The 22,458-nt window shown below is 39.8% G+C and overlaps 1 protein-coding gene across 1 annotated transcript; it reads right to left on the bottom strand.

The window, feature by feature from the left end:
* Positions 1–426: 426 nt before the first annotated feature.
* On the bottom strand, positions 427–22,399 carry supt6h (SPT6 homolog, histone chaperone and transcription elongation factor). The gene is made up of 37 exons (XM_047378675.1): positions 22,244–22,399; positions 19,112–19,222; positions 18,850–19,023; positions 16,280–16,353; positions 15,955–16,132; positions 15,780–15,861; positions 14,247–14,502; positions 14,056–14,157; positions 13,469–13,582; positions 13,269–13,358; positions 12,626–12,768; positions 12,304–12,449; positions 12,110–12,217; positions 11,717–11,997; positions 11,466–11,620; positions 10,064–10,259; positions 9,767–9,906; positions 9,560–9,677; positions 9,358–9,434; positions 8,524–8,659; positions 8,257–8,394; positions 7,762–7,929; positions 7,536–7,663; positions 7,056–7,263; positions 6,792–6,939; positions 6,530–6,672; positions 6,282–6,422; positions 5,949–6,144; positions 5,701–5,846; positions 5,467–5,559; positions 5,245–5,358; positions 5,033–5,157; positions 4,605–4,717; positions 4,443–4,520; positions 4,177–4,355; positions 3,519–3,787; positions 427–2,136 (listed from the first exon to the last, which is right to left on the bottom strand). Exons 2-37 carry the CDS (start codon positions 19,209–19,211, stop codon positions 1,941–1,943), a joined length of 5,253 nt encoding a protein of 1,750 aa, XP_047234631.1. The 5' UTR covers positions 19,212–19,222; positions 22,244–22,399; the 3' UTR covers positions 427–1,940.
* Between the last annotated feature and the right edge of the window lie 59 nt (positions 22,400–22,458).

The raw sequence follows: 22,458 nt of genomic DNA, 5'->3' as shown, positions 1-22,458 counted from the left end.
TCTCAAGAAACGCCTATGGAGACTATGATCTGGTTTCCCAGAGTTACTGTGCTTTTCAGTTTACTGTAAAGAAATAAAAGGTGACACTGGAACTGAAATAGTGTTTCCAGTTTGATTAATATCAGAGTTTTATTTGTGGATAGAACAAATTGGCATGTTTTTTTAAACTAAGCTAATGATGTTCGCAAACCCTAAGAATCAAGTGTGATTGGAATTACCTTTGACGTTAAAATAATATTTACATTACTGGTTTCATGACAGTATCACTCAATGCTTTACAATTAAAAATATAATTCCTTGCAACGATGTAGCTTTTAGCCCAACAGTCGCACAAAAAAAATATATTTCTTTTTAATTTCACCAATTTCATCACCACAGCCCATCTCTAAACGCCCTAAATGTTTTTAGAACGAACAAGACAAAGAGTTTACTATGAACACTTTTATTAAAGAGATCACAGGTAGAAAAGGTCTTCAGCAGAGTCAAAGACGACATTTTTCTACCATAACTAACTACTGCTGACAACCAGCCAGTCCCTTAGAGACAGCTTCAATATTGTGACCTGACAGGGCAACTCAGACCAAGTCTGCTTACTTAAAAACAATGTTATTTTAAAAGGATATGCATTTCATGGGACCATGATACTTTGCACACTGCGGGTTTAAGCACACCATTACAAACCAGTGCTGCTTGTCTGTACTGTGGGAAACAGACATCAATAAAAAAAAAAGGTGAATGCACGAGTCAAGAGGGAAACAGAGCGGTCTTGAAATGCCCCAAAAAACGATGAGCACACAACTTCTTTTTAATATATTCATTCAACTGAAATAAATGTGTGCAGTTCTGAGTATTACAGCATTAGGAATATGAAAATGGAAGGTAGGAATCTCGTCTGAAAGGATCGTCTTCCGATAGTGTTAGAAATACTAACTCATGCACTGAACCATTGCAATGTCACAGCTGTAGATGTGAAAAATCCTGAACCTTGACCATGCTGAGTTAGAGACTGGTGTGTGATATAACGCCTGACGAGAAGGCAAACGTAACTCAGGGTCAAGCGAGTCTCAAATACTTATAATGTACAAGGTTCAAATAAACCTAGAGATGCTATACTTCAAACATCTGTTTCCTTTTAAAAATCAACAACTTTAAAACAAAAAGTGACTCCGTTCTGCAATGACATGCGATGGAGCACGAGATTACTGGGAGTAGCCACCGTTTCCAATCTGGCATCAGAGGATTTCTACCGCAGCCAAAACATGTGAGCTGATCGTAACACAGTTAGCCTTAGCCCAAGTTTTACAACTTCTTCTTTAGAAACCGCCCCTCTGTAAACTCAGAATGAGTCTGAGATGTTACATTCATGCTTGTTTTGAGAGATGTGACGAGCAGAATCTTAAAGTTCGAACAGAAAAAAGAAGTCTTTATTCATAATGGCCCATTTCCGTACAAATATTAAATTTCCTGATTGCCTTGGGAAAGCGTTGTTTTGGCAAATGTTTTCAAAATGCCACATGTTGACTGTTTCCTTCTGCCAAAACCACTCAGAGATCAAACTAAAAGCATTCGCAAAACCAAAGAGGACAGTTTGCCTGTCAGTGTCTGTGTAGGTCCATTTCCCATATGTAACTGATACTTCAAGTGTTTTTATTTTATATCTTTGTACTACTTTTCTGCATGGCATGCAAAATGGTTTGCAGCTAGAGGAGATTGGCAAGAGGACATAAAACATCTGGTATGTGATGACAGGAGAAGGAAATGAGGTGACATGAACGTTGACACCATACTGACTGCTGCATGAATACCAGGAGGTAAATGCATGAATGGACCATCAGCTGAACGTACAGGCTGACTGGCGGTGGGGGAAAGGTTATCTGAGTGAGGCAGTACAAAGCATGAAGTAGGGTTGAGGGGGGAGTGAATCACACCCCCTCTGTGTCCTATCGGTCCATTTCATCCAGCAACGGTGTGGCATCTCCAGCGAGCGACATGGGCGTGCTCTCGATCATAGGGCTGGGCGAAGGTCGTGGTGTCATCCTCTGGCCTTTCTTCCTGTCCTCTGCTTCTTTCTCCTTCAGCCACTGCTCGGCCATCTTGCCCCAGTCGACTGCGGTGGATGAGGCGCTGCTGCTCGGTCTGCAGGGGGAGGACAGAGAGGGATGTCAATATAAGGTGGACAGTAGGTTTACCACCAGCACCACCTAGTGGCAGAACAGCAACACAGTTAGAAAAGCTTCAGTTTAAGACGAGCTTTACGAGCCAAAGAGCCACATTTACACTCCGTCCTGCTTTATAAAATTTGTCTGGAGTCGCGAAAACGACTTGACGCCTGAAAAAAGATAAATAAAATAAAAGGGGATGATAAAAAAATATCAGTTTAATGGAAATATTAAATAAACTGTTAATGAATATTAAATAACAGAACAGAGGCGAAAGGTGCTTTATGTCATTTGATAGATATAATTATAAAACCGACTGAAAATCAAAGAATTTCAAGAGTATCCCAATTTTGGCATCACGTCATAAGTTGCTAAACTTTATGTGATTTTTATTAAACAAAAGTGCATCAAAGTACATGCTGCTGGTTGACATGAGAATGAAAATGTTGATGCATTTAATGAGTACCGTCTCATGCCGAGTTAGACAGTGGAGTCTGATCAGAGCCAACAAAGGAGAAACTGTCTGAGTCGCATCTCAGGCCGATCGATAGGTGAATCTTTATAAATAACATTATTTCTCTTTTTCGGTTTGAAACAAAGAAAAACAAACTTTTGGGAAGAAAAAAGGAACTTCTTAAGTGAAACAAGGCTAATTGGGTTTCTGCCATATTTATGGAAAAAGAGGAAAAAGTGTACAATTAAACTTAATTAAACAAAAGAACTAAACAAATACAAAAACGAACATCTTGTCTCAAATATTTTGAGTTTTGAAAACCTAGCCTCCTCACTAGGCCTGCACCTTAGCAGGAAAACATGACAATTATTCCACATTTTCCTCTCCACTCCTTTTCCTTCTTCACAATCCTCATAACTCTGCCTGAGCTGCTTTTTTTTTTTATAGCTCAGACAGATCTATAGAAGTAGAAAAAAGCTGTATATCAGATATGGCCCAAAGGATTAAAACTCTGTCCAAGTGTCCAAATGTAGTATTTGAATGCATGGCATTAGAAATACTATAGCCAACCAAATATGGCATTCAAACTCTCCTGTGCAGAATTTGCCAATATTTTACACGTTGACGCTGCAATGAAGAATTTGCTTCAATATATATTGCAGCTCTACTGTTGGGTCATCCTTTTCTCACTTCAATGATATTTTTGGCCAAAGGTATGAGCTACTGGGGTGGGGGAGGGGGGAGTATGGGCTTCGGAGGTTACAGATCAATTGTCCAGGGGGAGATGATATTGCAAAAACAAATATGCATTATGGGTATTGTGTGACCTGGAAGGCAAGGAACCAAATTAAAAATCAAATTCCGATGAAATTAAAATAAATATTTTAAATAGTACAATCACTCACTTTGGTTGCTGCGGCGGCTGCTGTTGCTGCGGCGTTCGTCCGCGGGATGAGGTAGAGGATGACGGTGTGCCGGACGCGTGGCCGTGGTGACCGCTCGGCGGGCCGTGGTGGCTGGGATGGGGCAGGTGTGGGTGGGCGTGTACGTGCGAGGACTGGGGGGTGGAGCCTGGATACTGTGGCGTGCCCAGGGGCTGCTGGCTTGGCGTTGTGTAGGAGTAACTGGGCGTCATCATGGGTGTGGTCATGGGCTGCTGCGGTGTGGCGAACACCTGGAGAGAACAAATAACCAGAAGCTCAAAACCAAACTGAGAATTCATTCTTTTAATGTGTGCTTGAAGAGCCGCTATATTCATTTCAAAATGACTGCTTTGCAACTTTATGGGATGTAATAAGTCTGAGCTCATTCTCACAACCGATCACTAGTCTGATCACTGTTGAATGTTTGACTCACTCTTGGAACTCAGCGTTTTAAAGATGGTAATGCTTAAAGGTGAAATTATCTTAAGCTGTAGTGATTTTCTTTAAGACTCTTGTTTTTCTATTATCACAAGAGGCCATCTTGTATCTTTTATCACCACAAATAAACTCCTGCATCATAAAAAAGCTTTAAAATATCTTTATTCAGTCTGCTAGGAATGTCTTAGGCCCAAACAGTTACATGATAAGCAGATGAGCTCCCTCCCCCTCCTCCTGTGCTGCCGCCATAGCCGTATTGGCTGGAGCCCCACTGTGCGGGGGTAGCGTTGGGGTTCTGGCCCTGGCCCGTAACTGCGGCGATGGCATTGAACATCTGGGAAGTCATGTTTCTTGGGAGGGCGTTGACAGCTCGTGTTAAGTCTGAGTAGGATTATGTAACAATAAAAAAATTAGCAAAATACACCAAAACTGGAGCACGATTTTAGTGTGGATGAAAGCTGGACTCACCTGCAATATTAATATTGGCTGGAGTTGCATTTAGGGATGCAGGAGTTCTGGTTCTGCTGCTGTTGGTGGGAGTAATACCTTTGATAGGGGCAAAAATGTTATTTCTCTACTCTTTTTAATTGATTTATTAGAATCTGACAGTGCAAGTTATTACTTTCATACCTGGCACAGGCTCTTGATAATGGTCCTTAAACCATCGGAATAGTCCATTCACTGTAGGAAATATCTGCGAACGGTAGCGGAAGCCATCCGGGGTGATGGTCACATACTCAATTCTAATGGCAGATGGGAAAAAACAATGACTTTTAGTTTTAATGCAGTTTTATTTTACACATATCTCATGAGTGGAGTTCTCCCATTGATGCTGAGTTTTCCATTTACAGAATTTGCTCGACCAGTAACCTTTTATCAGAATCCTCAGTAAAGGCTACAATGCTCGTCAGTATGCTACCATGAGTGTTTACAGCGCTAATTGGTTTTATCTGTCTGACTTTGAAAAACAAATTTAGCTTTCATAGTAAAAACAACTGAACACATCATTAAGCCATCATTACTACAAGAAATTAGATTTTTTTTAAAAGTCTGCCTACCGAGGTTTTCCACGAGGCTGGTAGCCCAAAATAAACTTTCCTGGCAGGTCTTTACAAGCTGAAATAAAGTAAGGAATGAAAGTAGGCTTCTCTCGCTTTGTCCGGACCAACAATTCCTCCATTTTCTGTCAAGAACAAAACAAAACAAAGGCATGAGAGGACAGGTTGTTCTTTAAGTGAATCTGATGATTTCAAGACAAATAGACGTATACCTCCTTGTTTCCTCCGTTGCAATCCTGGAAGTATTTATGTCCCAACAGATCTCGTGCAAATGAGGCCATTGGCTGAATATACCGAGCAGTAATTTCATCTAGATCTTCGAATTCCTGCGGAGCGTTACAAATAACTGTCTTTAACAAGGTGGCAGCCACAAAAAAACCTTCCCAAATATTTACTGAGGATTCAATATGAGGTAAAATAATTATGCAGCTCACTTCATTATTGATCCAGAGGGTGTGGCCCAGACTGAATGCATTCTCTTTGCCTTCTTCCCTCACGTCCACATGCTGGTAGATGCCATCAGCAACCTAAAAAAACACAAAGAAACAAAATGGAGAAAAACAAACGAGAAAGAATAAGCACTAAAAATTTTACCAGCCTGATCATTTTTAGTTTAGTGTTAAACTGCAACTTTAAATTGACCAATTATTCCTGTCTGTATTGCTTACCTTCCATGTGACTGTTAGATGGTTCTCCCCCTTGCTGCTGGGCCTGATGATCAAGTCTCCCTGGTCCAGGGTCTCCATCATCTTCTCTGCCTGGCTAAAACTGATATTGTGGAAGTTGGGGTGGGCAATCACACGCTTTATATATGCTGAAAAAAGAAACCACAAATGCATTAATGAAGAACTTAGGTAAAGATCAATTAACCAAACGTATTAAGTTTCTTTTTTTTTTACTATCTGATTATACTAACGTGTTCGTTGCTGTTTCTTTTTTAGCTCTTCATCCTGTTTCTGGTCCTCAGCCTCTGTGTCAAAGTCGTAGTAGCTGTCCTTAGGAAGTTTCCACTCGTTGTTCTTGTCCATCAGATCTGAGGTGCGGCACGTGAGGTCAACACTGAATTTCTCAATGTCGATCTTCATGATTCTGCAGTGAACTGTCATGCCAACCTTAGGGGAGATGGAGTAGGGACAATCAAACGTTAAGCATGTCACCAGAAAAAAAAATAAAAAAATCACAAGTTAAAAGAGTCATCAGGACTGGTAGTGGAAGTAATGTACAAAACGTCAATCAAACACAGATTCACCTTGACCCTCTCCTCAGGGTGTTTGACCACTTTGTCGCTTAGAAATTTGGTGGGAATGAATCCCTGGACACCATTGTCTAATCTGCTCCGAACCCCAATGGCCTGACCTGGACATGAACCACTGTCAAAGTGATTCCACACCTAAAGCAAAGGCAGAAAATATCAAGAACAAACATTATTTTCAGCTCTGAGAATTGATCCGTTTTCCTATAATTAGGTGCCAACAGAAACAAAAACTGATGTGGTACCTCACTCAGCTCGGGGAAATTGTCCTGCTGACAGAAGGGACACTGCCACAGGCCTGTAGCATCATTCCGAATGGCCTGGTCGTAGCTCTCTCCCTGAGGCCGCCGGTGAGCAATACCAGTTACTATACTGGTTATTAGCTTACCTGAAAAAAATGATGCAAAAGTGGAAACAAAGTGCCACATTTTTACCTGTAACGTTTAGAATTTCTACTATGATGACGTTTACTGATCCTATTTAACAAGTAAACTATGCAATGTGTACCGATATAAAAGGTCTCTGGGGTTTCCTTGGTGAGCAGATTGAAAACCTCCTCTGTGTTGGGAACTCTGTAGGGAACTCTGAGGTCCTTGTACCTGCAGCTCAGCTCTGCTCGGATGTCATAAAGCGTAATTCCCTTGTTGCCGTAACCCTACAGAGAGAAGACAAAACAGAACATGAGATCGCTCACCTCCTTAGCTTTATTGCACTGTGACAACATGATGCAGAGCTCAATTTTATTGTAGAAGCAACACCTCTCACACTAACCTGTCTCTCAAGCTCCTCAGCAAATGCATCCAGGTCCAGATCCTTAAGACGTTCTGGATTTTCCAAGATCTCCTCCAGTGCTCCGGCTGGGTTTGCATCTTCTGCAGACTCATCATACTCGAGGGCATCGACAGCCATCTTGCGAGCCCACTCATACGTCTCAGGGTGGACACGAGAACCATCCAGTACCTCTATGTAGGAGTCCGTACTGCCGTGAGTTCCAGAGAAGATGTCGATTAAAAAACCCCACAACACTGAGGACAGTAGTTTAGCTCCTGGTGTAACAATGGTACAAAAGTATCCACATGCTTTGAACTTTCACCCGTTTTACAGTAAAACCAAAACCTCCACAGCAATACATTGAGATTTTAAGTGATTTAAAGTTTTGCTACATAAAATCTGAAAAATGTGCAAAACAATTGCATTCAAATGTTTGCTATGTGGGAATCTGACTGTGATGCTGCATGTCGATGTACCAACCTGTCCCCGAGTGATGCAGTATCAATCTTGATGAAACCAGCACAGTTGATAAAAACTTTGGGTCCCATGTGGCACATCGTGACCAGCTGCGTTCTGTTTTCCAGACGTGTATTGTTCTGCTTTAAAATCTGCACAAATAAGACAACCGGAGTGTTTTGATGGTCCGCAGATAAAGAAATTGACACTGATTAAGTTTTTCAGAAAGAAGAACAGTCAAGATTCTGACCTTGAGGAGGTGGGCACCCTTCCTTGGTCCCAAACCACAGACATACTGAACCAGGCTCTGAGTGTGGGGATGGGCAACTGCTCGGTTTACATCGACACCGACCTCATTGACCCGGTTGATGAATTCACAGTAAAGAGCATTAAGCAAATCCTCCTTCACCACATGCTCCTAAGAAAGACAAATGATTCATAAAGATGTGCTTTACATAAGTAAGCCATGTTTGCTTCACCATTTAAATAAAAAGCTGCTTAAATATTTTAGATTTAGGTTCAGACTAGGAACATGGCAAGATCCAAAATCCTTTCACCGTTGTGTTCATGATGGGCCTCAATGGAATAAAAGCTTTGCTGTACCACATTATAACAAAAAACTGTATAAAAATGAGCAGTAATTTAGTTAAAAAACAAACAAACACAAAAGCATAAAATGATGAGCCTAAAGAAATCCAAGTGTCTTTAGTACACATCTGCATTGAAGCCCATAAATCTGTCTCACCTGCAGTGGGTGCAATTTGAGGCAGAGAATGTCTTCATCTGTGCTGCAGACCTGAGCATATTCTATTAGAGGATCTTGAATCTTCCTGGCTATTGAGACAGCTTGTCGCAGCAAAGGGGGGTAATCCCTGAAGTCATTCTGCAAAAACAAGAAGGTTCTAATGAAAAAGAGCAACACAACAGTAAAAAAACAACAGTGATGGTGAAAATGTTGTTGTTGAATGCATGTAACTCACTCTGCAGGATTTATGAAGTGTCAAAAATGTACCTCTGACTTCTTGCTGTTCATGTACAGCGTGGCCAGTTCATTGTCAACCAGCTCCACTCCTACGGCAGGCAGTGAAGACTCCTGCTCAAGCTCACTGATAGTCCTCTTTATGTCCTCCATGATCATCTGAGCATCTCTGAGCAAAAGGCACACATTTAACTATTTAAATACGCCATAACTTCTAATAAATCTGCATCTAATTTTCCAAAAGACACACAGAGTTTCCTACTCAGTGAGGTTAGCTGCCAGGGTGGTGGTGTGGTTAAAACAGGCATCTCAGTTTAGGATAGATGTGGAAACTGCTATTTTTTTTATAATTGTGGTTCTGTAAATCACCACAAAGGATTTGAAATGGAACAATTATGGAGGATGCAGTTGAAATGAAGGCCAAAGCCATGCATAGCTAAGCCATCACACTGGCTCTACCATGTTTTACAGATGATGTGGTAATCTTTGAATCATCAGCTGTTACAGATCTTCTCCACACGTTTCCATCTCATTCTGGTAGAGGTCGATATAAGTTTTATTCGGTAAAGAAAGCTGTTCCTGAACTGCACAGGCTTTTTCAGACGTTTTTTTTTTTTCATCCAGGCTTTTTGCACTGCTGAGTTCACAGGTGACCTATTTTCTTTATTAAACTTTACAAACTGCAGATCCTGCCGTTTCTAATTTGACCTAATTTTTTTTTGGTTTTCACAGCAACAAGACAAAATAGTAACAGGAAATTAAATATTTGACTGAAAAGCTGAACATAAACTAATTATAACTTATACATGTTAAATGCTGTGTGGGAAACACTGATGTTAAAAAAAATAAATAAAATCTATTTGTTACCGATTTTCTCCAGCGACAGCAACCACATGAGGTTTCTTGCTGGAAAGAAACCTCTTGAGATTTTCAACATCATGAGCCTGTGGATGATGGAGGCAACCAAAAAAGAAAATGTCTCAAAAATACATTCAGAAATCTGATATGAATATCTAAACAAATAAGACACATTTTGCAAAGAACTGCAGCTAGTTTCTCTATTTTGTACCTTTTTCTCTCTCTCATCCTCCCTGAAGGCATTCCTCCTCTTCATGAAGTAGGGCAAACGCAGGAAGTCCACCACCTCTCCATCCCCATTGATCAAAGCACAGAAAACCGGTGTATCTCTGTCAGGGGAAACATTATGGAAAACAAATCATTACTGACTCTGTATATATTTTTACAAAAGAGGAGATGTATACTGTAGGACACAAACCTGCTAGGAGCATAGGCCACACCCAACACACGAATACCCTTCCCCTGACTCTCATCCATCAGATCATCATCTTCCTCCACCTGCTGGTCGGGCCTGTAAGGAGCCACCTTAAGCCAGTTATACAACCGGCGGCAGCAGGACTTTTAAGAACAAATGAAAAACATGTTGTCAGGTCAAATATAGAAATAAAATCGCACAAATTAAATATATATGCAAGCAGCTTCCTTTGATGCTAATCTGTACATCATACTGGTAATGAAACAATCTAGTGAATCAGAAACGTTTATGACCAGTTACCTTGACAATGCTCTCTTTGGCCTCAGTGATCAGTTTGCTCTTGAGCTCCTTGGCCATCTGAGGGTAGAGGAACTGATTGAGAGCTCTTTCTATGGCTAAGGTTCGCTGTCTGTTCCACTCCTGCACCTGGTGGCTGAACTCGTCCCTGTAGTAAAACTGTTTGATCTCATCAAAGTATGTCTGGTCTCCAGCATACCTACAAAACACATGACAACACAGGTGTGGAGAAAGAAAATGAGCTTCAGCTTATCAGTAAGGACTTAAAAGCAATAAAGTTTACCGAGAGGGATGATTTAAAACAAACAACAAAAATAAAACAAAAAAAAATCAGAACCAAAAAAAGCTCTTGCTTACATCTGTAAAACAAATTAACTCAGGGAGCTTATTCTATTCATTACCTCATGTTCTCCTCCAAAAATTGAGTGCGGTTGTCAATAATGTACAAAAAAAAAAAAAACAGTTGAAATGTGCTAAGTAGTATGAATAAACAACACAAAGTCGTGTGTATTTGTAAAACAGAAGAAAAACTTTAGGTAATTTTTATATTTTTTTCTTTCCAAATGAAAACCCATAAATGTGTGTCAATGCATTTATATTCAGCCTCCCAGGTCAATACTTTGTACAGCCAACTGTCACTGCAGGACATGTAGGGTATTTCTCTACCAGCTTTTCATTCTTCTTTGAAAGTAGCTCAGTCAGCCTAAATGGAAAGTGTCTAAGAAAAGTGACTTTCAAGCTTTCTGTCTAAAACTTTCCACTGCAGCCTGGCCTTATGTGGAGGGTTGTTGTCCTGCTGGAATGTCTAACTCATCTTACAGGACTGTGTTGTATTTAGCTCCATCCCTCTTCCCAACAACTTTTATCAGCTTCCCTGTTCCAGCAGAAGAACAGCATGGACTTTCTTCTTGCTGCTCTTCCATCATAGCTGCAGGATTTCAGGAAAAACACACGGTTCTCCAGACTCTTTCCTGTCATTACAATTTCCCCAACATTTTCTTTGAGATTTAATACGTCAGGCACAAAAATGTACATATGTTGGGCTTCGAGTTGGCAGCTTCAACAAGCCACGTATATTCTGGACATGCAGAGTGTGGAGACATGGCATTTGAAATATAATATCAAACCAAATATTGAAGAGTGCTACATAAAAGTCAGATACTTTGAATGCAGGAGAATTTGCAGTTGCAACCAATCCCAGGTCCATTCAGCAGATTTCTCCAACTGAGCTTTAAATCTCTGCAGCTCAGAGACAGCTTCCATTTAAACTGAGAAAATGTATTAAAAGTATTAATACTAATTAAAAGTATTAATACTAATTAGGTAATACTTCCTAGGGCAATTTGTTAAAGTGGATTTTAATTAGGGGTATTAGAGTAAAGGAGGCTTATAATTATAAACTTACCCCTTAACACCTATTAGATCTATGCAGATATCAATAGAAAGAAGCCCCTCCTCCTCTGCCAGGCACATCTTTAGGAACTGATCCCCATTTAGCTCTTTTACGGCCTTATTCTTGAGATACTTAAAGGAATAGGCAAAATGAGCTTCATCTACCTCCTGTTGGAAAGGAAAAAGATGAGTTAAATCAGGTTAGGAAACAATTAATTTTTTCCACATATCCACATTGAAAATTTGTCCTGTCCGTTCTCATACTTTTTTGCCCTTCTTAGTAGGTTTGATGTTGATCTTGGCCCTCTCCTGGAAGGTCTGACGGAGAACGTGCCTGACCAAGGGCTCCCGAGCAATCTGCATGGCAACCATGTACCTGGTTCCTTCTAGCACGGTCTCAGGAGTCGAGAACTGACTGCAGATGTAATCTTTGGCCAGCTCTAATGGCTCTGCAGGGAACTGCTCTGTCTCGTGACGTTGGTAACTGTCTCTCAAATTCTCTCCAAATTGCTCTGGAGTCAATCCAAACTTTTTAGCCAGACCGTCTGTTGGAAAAATCAGAACAGAAAAAATTTAAACGTGCTGTGTTATTATTATTATATATTATAACACCTAAACACAGGTATGGTGGTATGTGTAGCAAACAAATTGACACACCAAGTCCAACACTTTGACAGATGCTGTACATATCCCTACGAGATGCCAGCTTAAGGTCAGGTCCTTTCTGCTCCTCCTCCTCTTCAACTTCAAACTCCTCCTCCTCTCCTAAAATGTGAAGTTACACAAAGTCAAAATACGACCATCAATGTTTTAACTCTCGTGGCCTTCGGAATTACCCCCATCCTACTTACCATCTTCCGACACTTCCTTGATTTTCTTGAGCTTCTTCTTCTTGGATTTTGCAGAATTTTGCATCTTCGGGATGTCTCGGCCATAGTAGAGCAAAAAGTGATTGTACACATCACTCAGCTCTTCAAGAGTCTGCACATCCTTCAGCCTTTAATATATAATAAAAGAGGTTTGAATTTACCAACTCTGAAAGGTAGGCAACAATTAAAAAATATAAATTGAATTTTACAGACTTTTTTTTATGTTAACTATTGTTAAGTGCAGTAAAAAACACAGTATTTAAGAGAAGAATCTTTTCCTGCCTGCAGTGACATGAAGCCGTACCTCTCCATGTCAGCTGTGTCCAGAGGACGAATGCCATCAGCCAATGGTTTGTCAGGGTCTGCGGATATCTGCTCAAACTGGAAGGACTGCATCTTTTGGAACAGACGGGTCAGGTTCTGCTTACGGGTCTTCAACTGAGTCCACTGTGCAGGGGGGGACAAAATATTTGGGTCAACAAGTAACAGTGGTGGGAAACACAACGGCCAAAACAATCTGTTGTTTAAATTATTATAACAAAAGAAAATACAGACAAACAGGCAATGTAAACAATTAAGGACCCTTTATTTATATACCTTAAATGTAAGCAGCAAGTCAGAGTATTGTATTGATATTGTTAAACAAATACTCAAAAATATATACTATATATTTTGAAAAACATCATCCATACTAATATGAACTGTTATTATTTTTCTAATTTATATATTATTAAATATGACCAAGAACATTAAGCTCATAGAACTAGATGATTAAACTTTCTTTCTCTTGTTTTGCTGGTTTAAAAAAAAAAGAAAACAATGAAATAAAATAAATTATAATTAAGCCAATTTAGAAATAATCTATAGAAATAATACATAATGCTGACCGTGTAGTAAAGTGTTTTTTTTTTTTTTTTTTTTTTTAGAAAAGCTTGTCATAAGAATACCTTTTCATCCCATTGCCACACCTTCCACAGGTCATTGATATTCAGCTCTGGCTCCACGTATTCCTTTCTGTAGAAAGCTATGAATGGAACCTGAAAAAAAGAAAAAACATTTACAAATCTGCCCGATTCCAGACTTGAACTAAACAAATGTAAACTTCTAAATGATTTGAAGCTCCATAATTAAGTGAAACCCACCGCACCTCAAACTGCTGATTTCTCATGAAGTTAAGAGCCTCTTTGATTTTGGCAATGGTGCTGGGCCCTTTCCTGCTGAAGTTTGTTGTTGTTCCTCTATCAAGATAGTCAGTGCTCTCCTTTTGTCATCATGAAAAGAAAAATTATATTACTTTTTGTCAAGAGTAAAATCTGCAAAAGAGAAGATGCAACCCATAAACTGGACTAAACAGGCATGTCTAAACATGGGTCGGTATCAGATTCTTACTCCATGATAACCTTGAATAAAAATACCACAGCATCGTGATATTTAAACAAAAAATGTAAAACTAAAATGTAAAACATGATGATTTGAATTTATTTAATAAGAAAATGCTTAAAAGAAACAAATAAATGACCAGATATCCAACAGGTTGGGGAGGGGCATCGCTGTGCAACTCTATGTTCCATACAGCCAGAAATAATACTCCAGTTACTTTATATGACATACTAATAACAGGACTTTAAAATGTAGGATTTATATGGCAGAAAGGTTTTTAAAACCTTTAAAACCTGTAAATCTTGATACTGGTAGCCATTCCATGTCTAATGAGATCTGTAGTGACTCTTGTACCTGCATGGAGATGGTCAGAGTGGAAAACCCATGTCTGAAGATCCACTCCGCTTCTTCTTCCAACTCATCATCCTCGGCAGGTTTAACAGGGATTGATCGCAACTACAGAACAGAGAAGAAGCAGATGCAGCTTTAGTGCAAAGGCTAACATAGAAAAGCTTGCTAACAGACAAATAACCAGCAGCACATACCTGGAACCTCTCAGGCATATCTGTAGACCGGATCTCATTGTCCTGGTCGGTCATGTGACTGCTTTCCAGTTCGCTGGGCTCATAGAGCTCAAAAATGCTCTTCCTCCCTTGCCTCCTCTTAGTCTGTTTCTTGGGTCGGTCCCAGCTCTCTTCATCTTGATCCTCCTCTTCCTCTTCGCCCTGGTCATAAGCGTCTGCGTCAAAGTCAGCAAAGTCAAAGTCTCCACCAAAGATCTCCTGGGCCTCCTGGAGAGCTCTGGAAAATGATGCAAAAAAAATCTGTTTTAATCCATTCAGGGGTTCCTGCTTAAAATCCACAAAACTTCCGACTTCAGAGTTTGTGTCGCACTAAATGCTGCTCTTAGATCAGTGCTAGTAGTAGCAGCGGCGACCGTTTTCTGAGGAACTTTAGCCACGTCAGGAGAGCAAAACAGTGAAATTTCTGGGGTGTGTTTTGTGGCTCTTGGTAACGGCTTTGTGCTTCTCATACCTTAAATGGCTCTCTACAGCCTTAACCCCCATAGTGTAAAGCTTTAACGGTTTTTTGCACAGAATGCACCAAGCCACATATCGTATGGGTTGGCAACAGAAGTGAGCCAGTGGCGAAAACGAACGTCGTCCAGCCAACTGGCGATAAATCCGCACCAATAATCGATGCAAAAAGCTCGCTAGCGAGGGTATATTAGCAGCTAGTTACCTGTAGCCTCAAACGCCTCGAGTCACAGAACGCAGATGTCTGTGCGCGAGTCAAACATTTGTTTGACAGGAAAGTCCTGTGAGAAAAACTACATATACGAGAACATACGAGATTTAAATAGTCTGGTCAAGAAAAACTTTAATACCTGTGATTATCGTATTCAAGTTGGCCTTGAATACGATATTGACAGGTATTAAAGTTTTTAGAATTTAGAAACATTTTAAGGCCTTAATTTTAGATACATGAATTTCAGACTTTTTAAGGATGCATGGACACCCTGCACTTATGGAAGACTGTATTCCTGGGGCGATGGTTGATTTCGTTGCTCCACTATTTAGTAGCCGACTGAGACGTCAGCTGAATAACATTTTCCTGCGTTAATTTGTACTGCTGCAGAACGGAGCAGTGTATGGTTCTGAACACCTGGGAAGTGCACCTAGAGAGGGGAGTTAAGACCGATGGAACACGATCATTGGGCTATCTGTGTCCATGAAGCTAATATTTAAACAGATTTTTTTCCTGTCCGTCTGCCTCATTGGGAAAGAACCTTCGGACAAAACATCTGTGTTTGCCTTGTCGGCTAAAGAGGGACGCATTTGTTGTTTTTTTTTGGGATGTACTCGCCATGCTAGCAGAGTTTTAACTTCTAGCAGCAGCTCATTGTTTTGGTCAGGTAAGGCTGCAGGGAGGGGAGGGACTGAGTGTCCCTGATTATGCAGCGCTGCTGGGTAAATGAAAATGGGTCAGTTTATTTTGACACAAATGAGTTTGATACAAAATGCATCTTGCTAGATAAATAATTTAGGACACTACACAGCAGAAATTCAAACACTCACACATCTGTGTATCCTGAAAACTTTTTCCCCCTCTTCCTGGTGATGGGCTGCCCATCATCATCCACAATAAAATCATCTATATCTGTGGGCCCAACAGGAACTCATGTTAACACTGAGTGATACAATTTTACAATATTAGGATTTTTTCAATGGATTTAGTAATATTTTTGCCAACCTGACTCCTCATCCTCGCCTTCTTCTTCCTCATCTGCTTGTTGAATGGGTTCGTCAACAGCCTCACCTTCCTCCAGCTCCCCCTCACCATCAGTAGGAAAGATCTCGTCTGCGATTACATTTTTCTCATCATCATCGTCATCGTCCTCCAGTGTTTTAACACGGTCATATTTTTTCTTCTATAAAACAAGTCAATCAAAGGATCACTTAAGCATGTTTTTGTTTTTTAAGCATGAGATTGTAAAAAGAGAAAGAATGCTCTAAATTTTATAAGCATAAAGACAGCTTTCCTGAACCATACGGGAGGAAAACTGTCATTTTCTTACCCTCCTTTTCATTTTTACACCAAGATTTTCCTCTATCAGGTCCAGATCATCATCATCCAGGCGATCATCGTAAGCTACAAAAACAAAAAAGTTCAGTAACAGGAAACAGCCTCAGAATAAGATGAATTTACAACCCTATATCAGTAAATAAACAAATGATGAGTACTTCATTATCTCATGTGTCACATCTGGCTGTTGCAAAACAAAGTCAGGTTAGAGGTATGAAAATGTTAACTACTTTTGTCAGCTACAATACAAGACAAATCCTTTCTTCATTCATTCTTCAGCTATTTCAGCCATAAACTCACAGTCATTTTCAGCCTTTATCGCCAGGTAGTTTACTGTACAAACGTCATGATAATGTAGGTGACATTTTTATTCTATGTGGATCTCTTTCTTGCAAAGTAAAACATCCAAGTTGGTTCCTTTTAAATCCCATCAAACAAATCTTAACCACAATTAACAGCCTGACTGCTTTGCTGGACTCAAAGAGGGATTTGTATGGATTAATGTTAACAGGAACTTAAGTCGACAGTGCAGCTGTAAAGGAAGTTGTTCATACAAAGTTTAGTTTTTTCCAGATGACAAGAATCTATTTTTCAGCCCAAGACACACTATAGCCCCTTTTTCCATAGCTAGTAAAAAGCCCCAGTTTTTGGATCAGCACAGCTCCGTTTACAGGCTGTCTGGCTGCTAAGCTAAGCTAAGCGGGCAACTGGACTGGGACTTCCCCACTAACCGCTCTCCGACCTCGGCCCAGCACTCAGGGATTTCCTGCTACCAGTTATCTGTTTGTGGCGGGTGAACGTGAATATAAAGCGTTTATTAGGTATGTGGTGGATAACTGCAAGTACCAGAAAATAAAATGGAATATTTTTTGCCAGAAATTTGGGACACGTTATTGTTATTTAATTATAAACTGTTTCGCCACAGTTCTGTAAAACAGGTTAAAGTGTATTGTTTTATAAAGTGAATATTGTCTTTTAATGTAAACCTAACTTAGTGGAGTGTAAACTCTTATATTTATTTATCTAATATATTTTTTTCATAGCTTATGCAGACAGCTCTGGAGGATTAGAGACCACAGTTCCAGGTTTGGATGAAGATTACCAAAAGCACTGGTCCTCTTCATGTCATCATCTGCTCTACTGTCTATATATCTTCTACTTTATAAATATTTGCTTATGATTAGACAGTCGAGATATTAATTCCCTGTACTTCTGGATAGATTATAAGTTTTTTTTTATTGTAACAAATACATTTCTAACTAAAAATATGTCCTAATTAGTTGTCAGAATTTAACTGATGAATAAAAGAAAAATAAGTGTGTTAATCAGTGTTTAGCAGTTATTGTAAATGAATTATGCGGTTGTAAAGCAACATCTCTGGCCAGATGCAGGTTGATAAAAAAAATAAACCTAAAATAATGATTTAAAAACTTTTCCTAATAAGGAATAGTGGAAGGAATGAATCAACTGTATAACTCTAAACCTGATCATCATCTATTATTTATCAGTTAACACAAAAAAATATTTCTTAGATAGACTTTTAAAAAAAAATTTTAAATTCAGCTTGAAGGGAATCAAATTGTATTGAGAGGGGTGGTTTATATCGACTGTCAATCCGCATGGCAACATGTAAACACTAGTTAGGATCATGTCATTCTGATTGTGGCAACCTGACCTGACTGAGCATTTGTGCCCAATGTCAACACGGCACATTTCCACCTTTAGTGGCAAGGCATAATCGCGAGGAAACAACTGGTCTGTTGCCACATTAAGCCTGTAGATTAACACCTCAACCGCTTCTCAGAACCTGGTGCAGCTGCATTCTGAATGCTCAGAACACTCAGAACCAACACACATCTGTGTTTGTTGTTTTCTTTTTTACAGCAAAGGCAACTTCTTTTTCTGCAGTTGGACAACTACCATGTGCCATGAGATAACGTGTTGTGAATTGGAGAAATATAAATAAACTACATTGAATTTAAATGTATAGTCAAACTAAAATGGTCGCAGACTTAAAAAAACCCTCATATTAATATTTAAAAAACTGCATAAACAGATGCATCACAACTGTCAATAGATGTATGTATTAAATTTGTCAGATTACTTAAAATATAAACAACAATATATAAACCAAATATTTAGACCTGTCTACTTGCAAAGTCGACATACTTAAGCTTGGACTACAAAATCATAGCGAGCAATAACAATTGCAGATACGCGAATTGGTCAGCCAGAAGTCTATAACCACGTTTAGCTGTTCTGCAACAAATACTGTGACATAGCAGTTCAAAAAAATGTAATAGAGGATAGAGAAGACTGAACGGACTGAAAAATATGACCCAAACAGAATATAAAAATATCTATGCAGCACCTGGAGAAACTAAATTAAACTTTTCAGCACTCCTACAGACTCCAAGTACGCAACAAAATGTATTTGAGGGCTTAAAAAGTACATTTTGCAAGATATGTCCCCTTTAATATGATATCTTCAACAATTAAAACATTCAATTATTTAATCAATAGTAGCTGACACCTTTGAAAAGTAACAACCGGTGAACTTACTACGCTTTTTACGCCGATGCTTTACTTCCTCCTCTGAGTCACTTCCTCCACCACTTGCGCTTTTTTCAGCTTCTTCTTCCTCGTCCTCCTCTACATCAACTCCATCATCAATTAATCCACGTAAATTTCCATGCTCATCCTGGTCATCTGGGTTCTCCACATCCTCTTCTTCATCTGTTGTGAAATGACAAGTTAGGTGTCCAAATGCCCTCCAATGCCAACAGCAAAACATATCCACAAAGCTAAAGATTTCAGGTCTTACCATCATCCCCCAAGAACCTCTGGGTCTTCTTAGGTTTAAGGTCGCTCTCTTCATACTCCTCCTCTGATTCCTCAGCCTCGCTATCAATAAAGTCTGACATGGCTGCTGTTCCTGGGAAAACACAAGATGTTTTAGGGGAATACGTCCCCGACACCTTACGTGCATCAGAGTAGGCATGGATCAACAACAGGTTCTCATGTCCTGATAACTTAAAAACAACACTGTTTTAATTATTTGATTTGAAAATTTTAAAAAACAATTTATAACATGATCTCATTGCTTTTATTTAAAACAGAAAAGCAAGAATTATCACTACCAGTTAAAACAATGTAATTATTTGATGATGAAAGTCATAATAATCCGTAACAAATGTATTTTTAATTAGATTTTGGTGCATACATGCAAAATTGCAGAATTTATTTCTCACTAAAGTTTCTAATTTTTTTAGAGGCAGAGCTACTTTAATTTAAAAATTATGACTGTGTTTTTGAGACTGGAAATATTTCCGAAGATCCAAATTTGTCTTCCTTGTAAGTAAAAGACAAGTGAATCAGTTAGCTAAAAATGAAATATCCATAAAAATAAATTTTAGTGACTTTACTTTTGAAGAATTAAAAACTTAATTTTTTGACTGTAGGCATTTGACACAGTTGAATGCCTTCTCCTGGTCCATAAAACACATGTGGACCAGTTGAGCAAACTCCCATGAACCCTCGAACACCCTGCGGAGGGAGTAGAGCTGGTCCAATGTTCCACGACTGGGGTGAAAATCACACTGCTGCTCCTTAAGCTGAGATTCAACTATCAGCCGGACTCTTCTCTCAAACACTCTGGCCTAGGCCTTACCAGGGATCTCCCTGTAGTTGGTACACACCCTCGATCCGACCACCACCCCGGTCTGCCAGTCCAAATGCACTGTCCCCGAAGGCCACGTAATGTTGAAGAGGCGTGTCAGCCAGAACAGCCACACAACATCCTGACTTGAGGTACTCAGGGTGGACCTCATCCACCTCCGAAGTCTTGCCACTGCAGAGCTTTCTGACCACCTTGGTGACTTCAGCCAGGGTTATCAACGAGTCCAACTCTGAGTCCCCAGTATCTGCTTCCACTAGGGAAGGTGTGACAGCAGGATTGAGGAAATCCTTACAGTACTCCTTCCACCACTCGATAATATAGCCCCGGCGAGGTCAGCAGCTGCTCACCCCAACTTTAAACAGTGTTGGCGAAGCACTGCTTTCCTCTCCTGAGGCACCGGACGGTTTGCCAGAATTGTTTTGAGGCTGACCGGTGGTCCTTCTCCATGGCCTCACCGAACTCCTGCCAGGCTCAAGTTATTGCCCCTGCTAACGCCTGGGCAGCGCTTGGCCTCACGGTACTGTCAGCTGGAGTCCCACAAGCCAGATAGAACCAACAGAACTCCTTCTTCAGCTAGACGGCATCCATTACTGCCGGTGTCCACCACCGGGTTCGGGGACTGCCGCCGTGACAAGCACCACAGAGCTTATGGCAGCTACGGGCAGCAGCATCAACAACAGAGGTGGAGAACATACAACAGACCCACTGACGCTTTGCTGCTACTAACGTTACTGTGTTACATTGTCACATTAAAGTAATCTGCGTGAAATGATAAAAAAATAAATAGAAGATAAAAACAAATAACATAAATACTAATAATGTTTGTATTATTGTATATGCAAGAATGTCATATGTTTATGTATAAAATGATCCACTGGAATAATTATCTCGAACTCAGCGCAGTCAGAACATATAAAATAAGGCTCAAGTGTTCTGCTGTGAGGGGGTTAGGGTGGGTTTAGGGCAGGAGAAGCGGCAAGGAGAGACGCCGCTGTCTCTCCTTGGTGCTTATCTCTGCCCTGCAGATGCTGGTTCGCTTAAGGACCGTCAATAAATTTTCAAACCAAACACACCATGTTTCATGGTGGTATTGTTTTGGGGGAAATATTTGTGTGTCTGAACAGCTGATTATATGTGTGATCAGCTGTTTTAGGATGTTATTAAATACAGCCCCCCCGCCTGCATGTAATTCTACTGAAAAAAAAAGTGACATTTTTGTCATATTACCCACCTGTACTGTCCTACAGTAGGCAGTCTTCTCACTCTGATAATGTGTTTCTATGGACTAAAACCAACCTCCTAAATGTTAGAAAAACGATTAAATCAGGTTACAACTTCACATCTAAATATTGAGCTTTTCTTTTAAGTCTCTGGTATAATTTTACATTGGAAGATTGCATTTTGAAATAAAGAACCCAAAAGTAAAAAATACTACCGTGCGCAAAACAGATATTTTCTACAAATTGTGAGCTGCCTAACCTGTTGGGACGATTTTGTTTTACATATACTACATATAAACCAGCTGGGCATTGTTAGATGATTTTAGTACAGTTTAAAGGAACCGTAATTGGAGATCAAACAATAATTATACTACAATTTCTAAACATACTTAGCATTACTTCGAAAAGATAAAGCACTTCGGCCGAGAATAAAATCGGGAATATTGCAAGTTTGTGTCGTCAAACAAGTTGCGATTTTCACTGTACAAAAATTACAATACCTGCGTTACAACAAGAAAACAACAACGCTTTCAAAAATATAGGTAACACCAGTGTGTCGCAGTGCGTAGTTCCGACATCGCTGGGAGTTAACCTCCAAACAAACTGCTTCCAATCCAATAAATACCAACATTAGCCGTATCTACAAACGCTGCAACCTGAAGCGAATTAAACAGTTGCTTTATACGAAGATGTAGTACACTTAAAATGTTACAACCCGTGTGAACAATAGTTAATTATGCTAACATTACTAGCAACCATAGCAAGTTAGCTAGTGATAAATCGTTCTATCTTTAGTTTTTTTATATTCTAACCAGTTTTATTGATATTTAATCACGTTACAGTTAACAATAGAGCTCTAACTGCATCAAGTTCGCGGTAGCAAGAAATAAACCGTTGCTTCTGAACCAATCTTAAAGGCTACTATTAGCAAGGTAACGCGTTAGCATAGCGGTGCGTTAGCTCGAACAAAAACAAGCAGCGTTATGTTTAACGGCCGATAACGGTACACAACAATGTGGACGTCTTTCTAAAAAGTCAACAGTGAATTTGGACTTACACGTCTCAGTGTGCTGATATAATCCGAATGTGATTTTAATAAAAACTGCTTTATGTTGTTTGGCGTTTCTGAGCTTACACTACTAAAAATGGCCGAGAGCTAGCGGCGTGATGACAATTCCAGTGTAATGTAAATTTGTGCGCCCCGAAGAAGAATTACCTTCTTCTTTTGCGTTAGTGGGATAACAACTCTATGGCGAATTACCGCCACCACAT

The sequence above is a fragment of the Girardinichthys multiradiatus genome, chromosome 11, assembly GCF_021462225.1.
Source record: "Girardinichthys multiradiatus isolate DD_20200921_A chromosome 11, DD_fGirMul_XY1, whole genome shotgun sequence".
Classification (NCBI taxonomy): Eukaryota; Metazoa; Chordata; class Actinopteri; order Cyprinodontiformes; family Goodeidae; genus Girardinichthys; species Girardinichthys multiradiatus.
The sequence above is the reverse complement of the archived record's forward strand: the minus strand, read 5'-3'. Positions and strand labels throughout refer to the sequence as shown.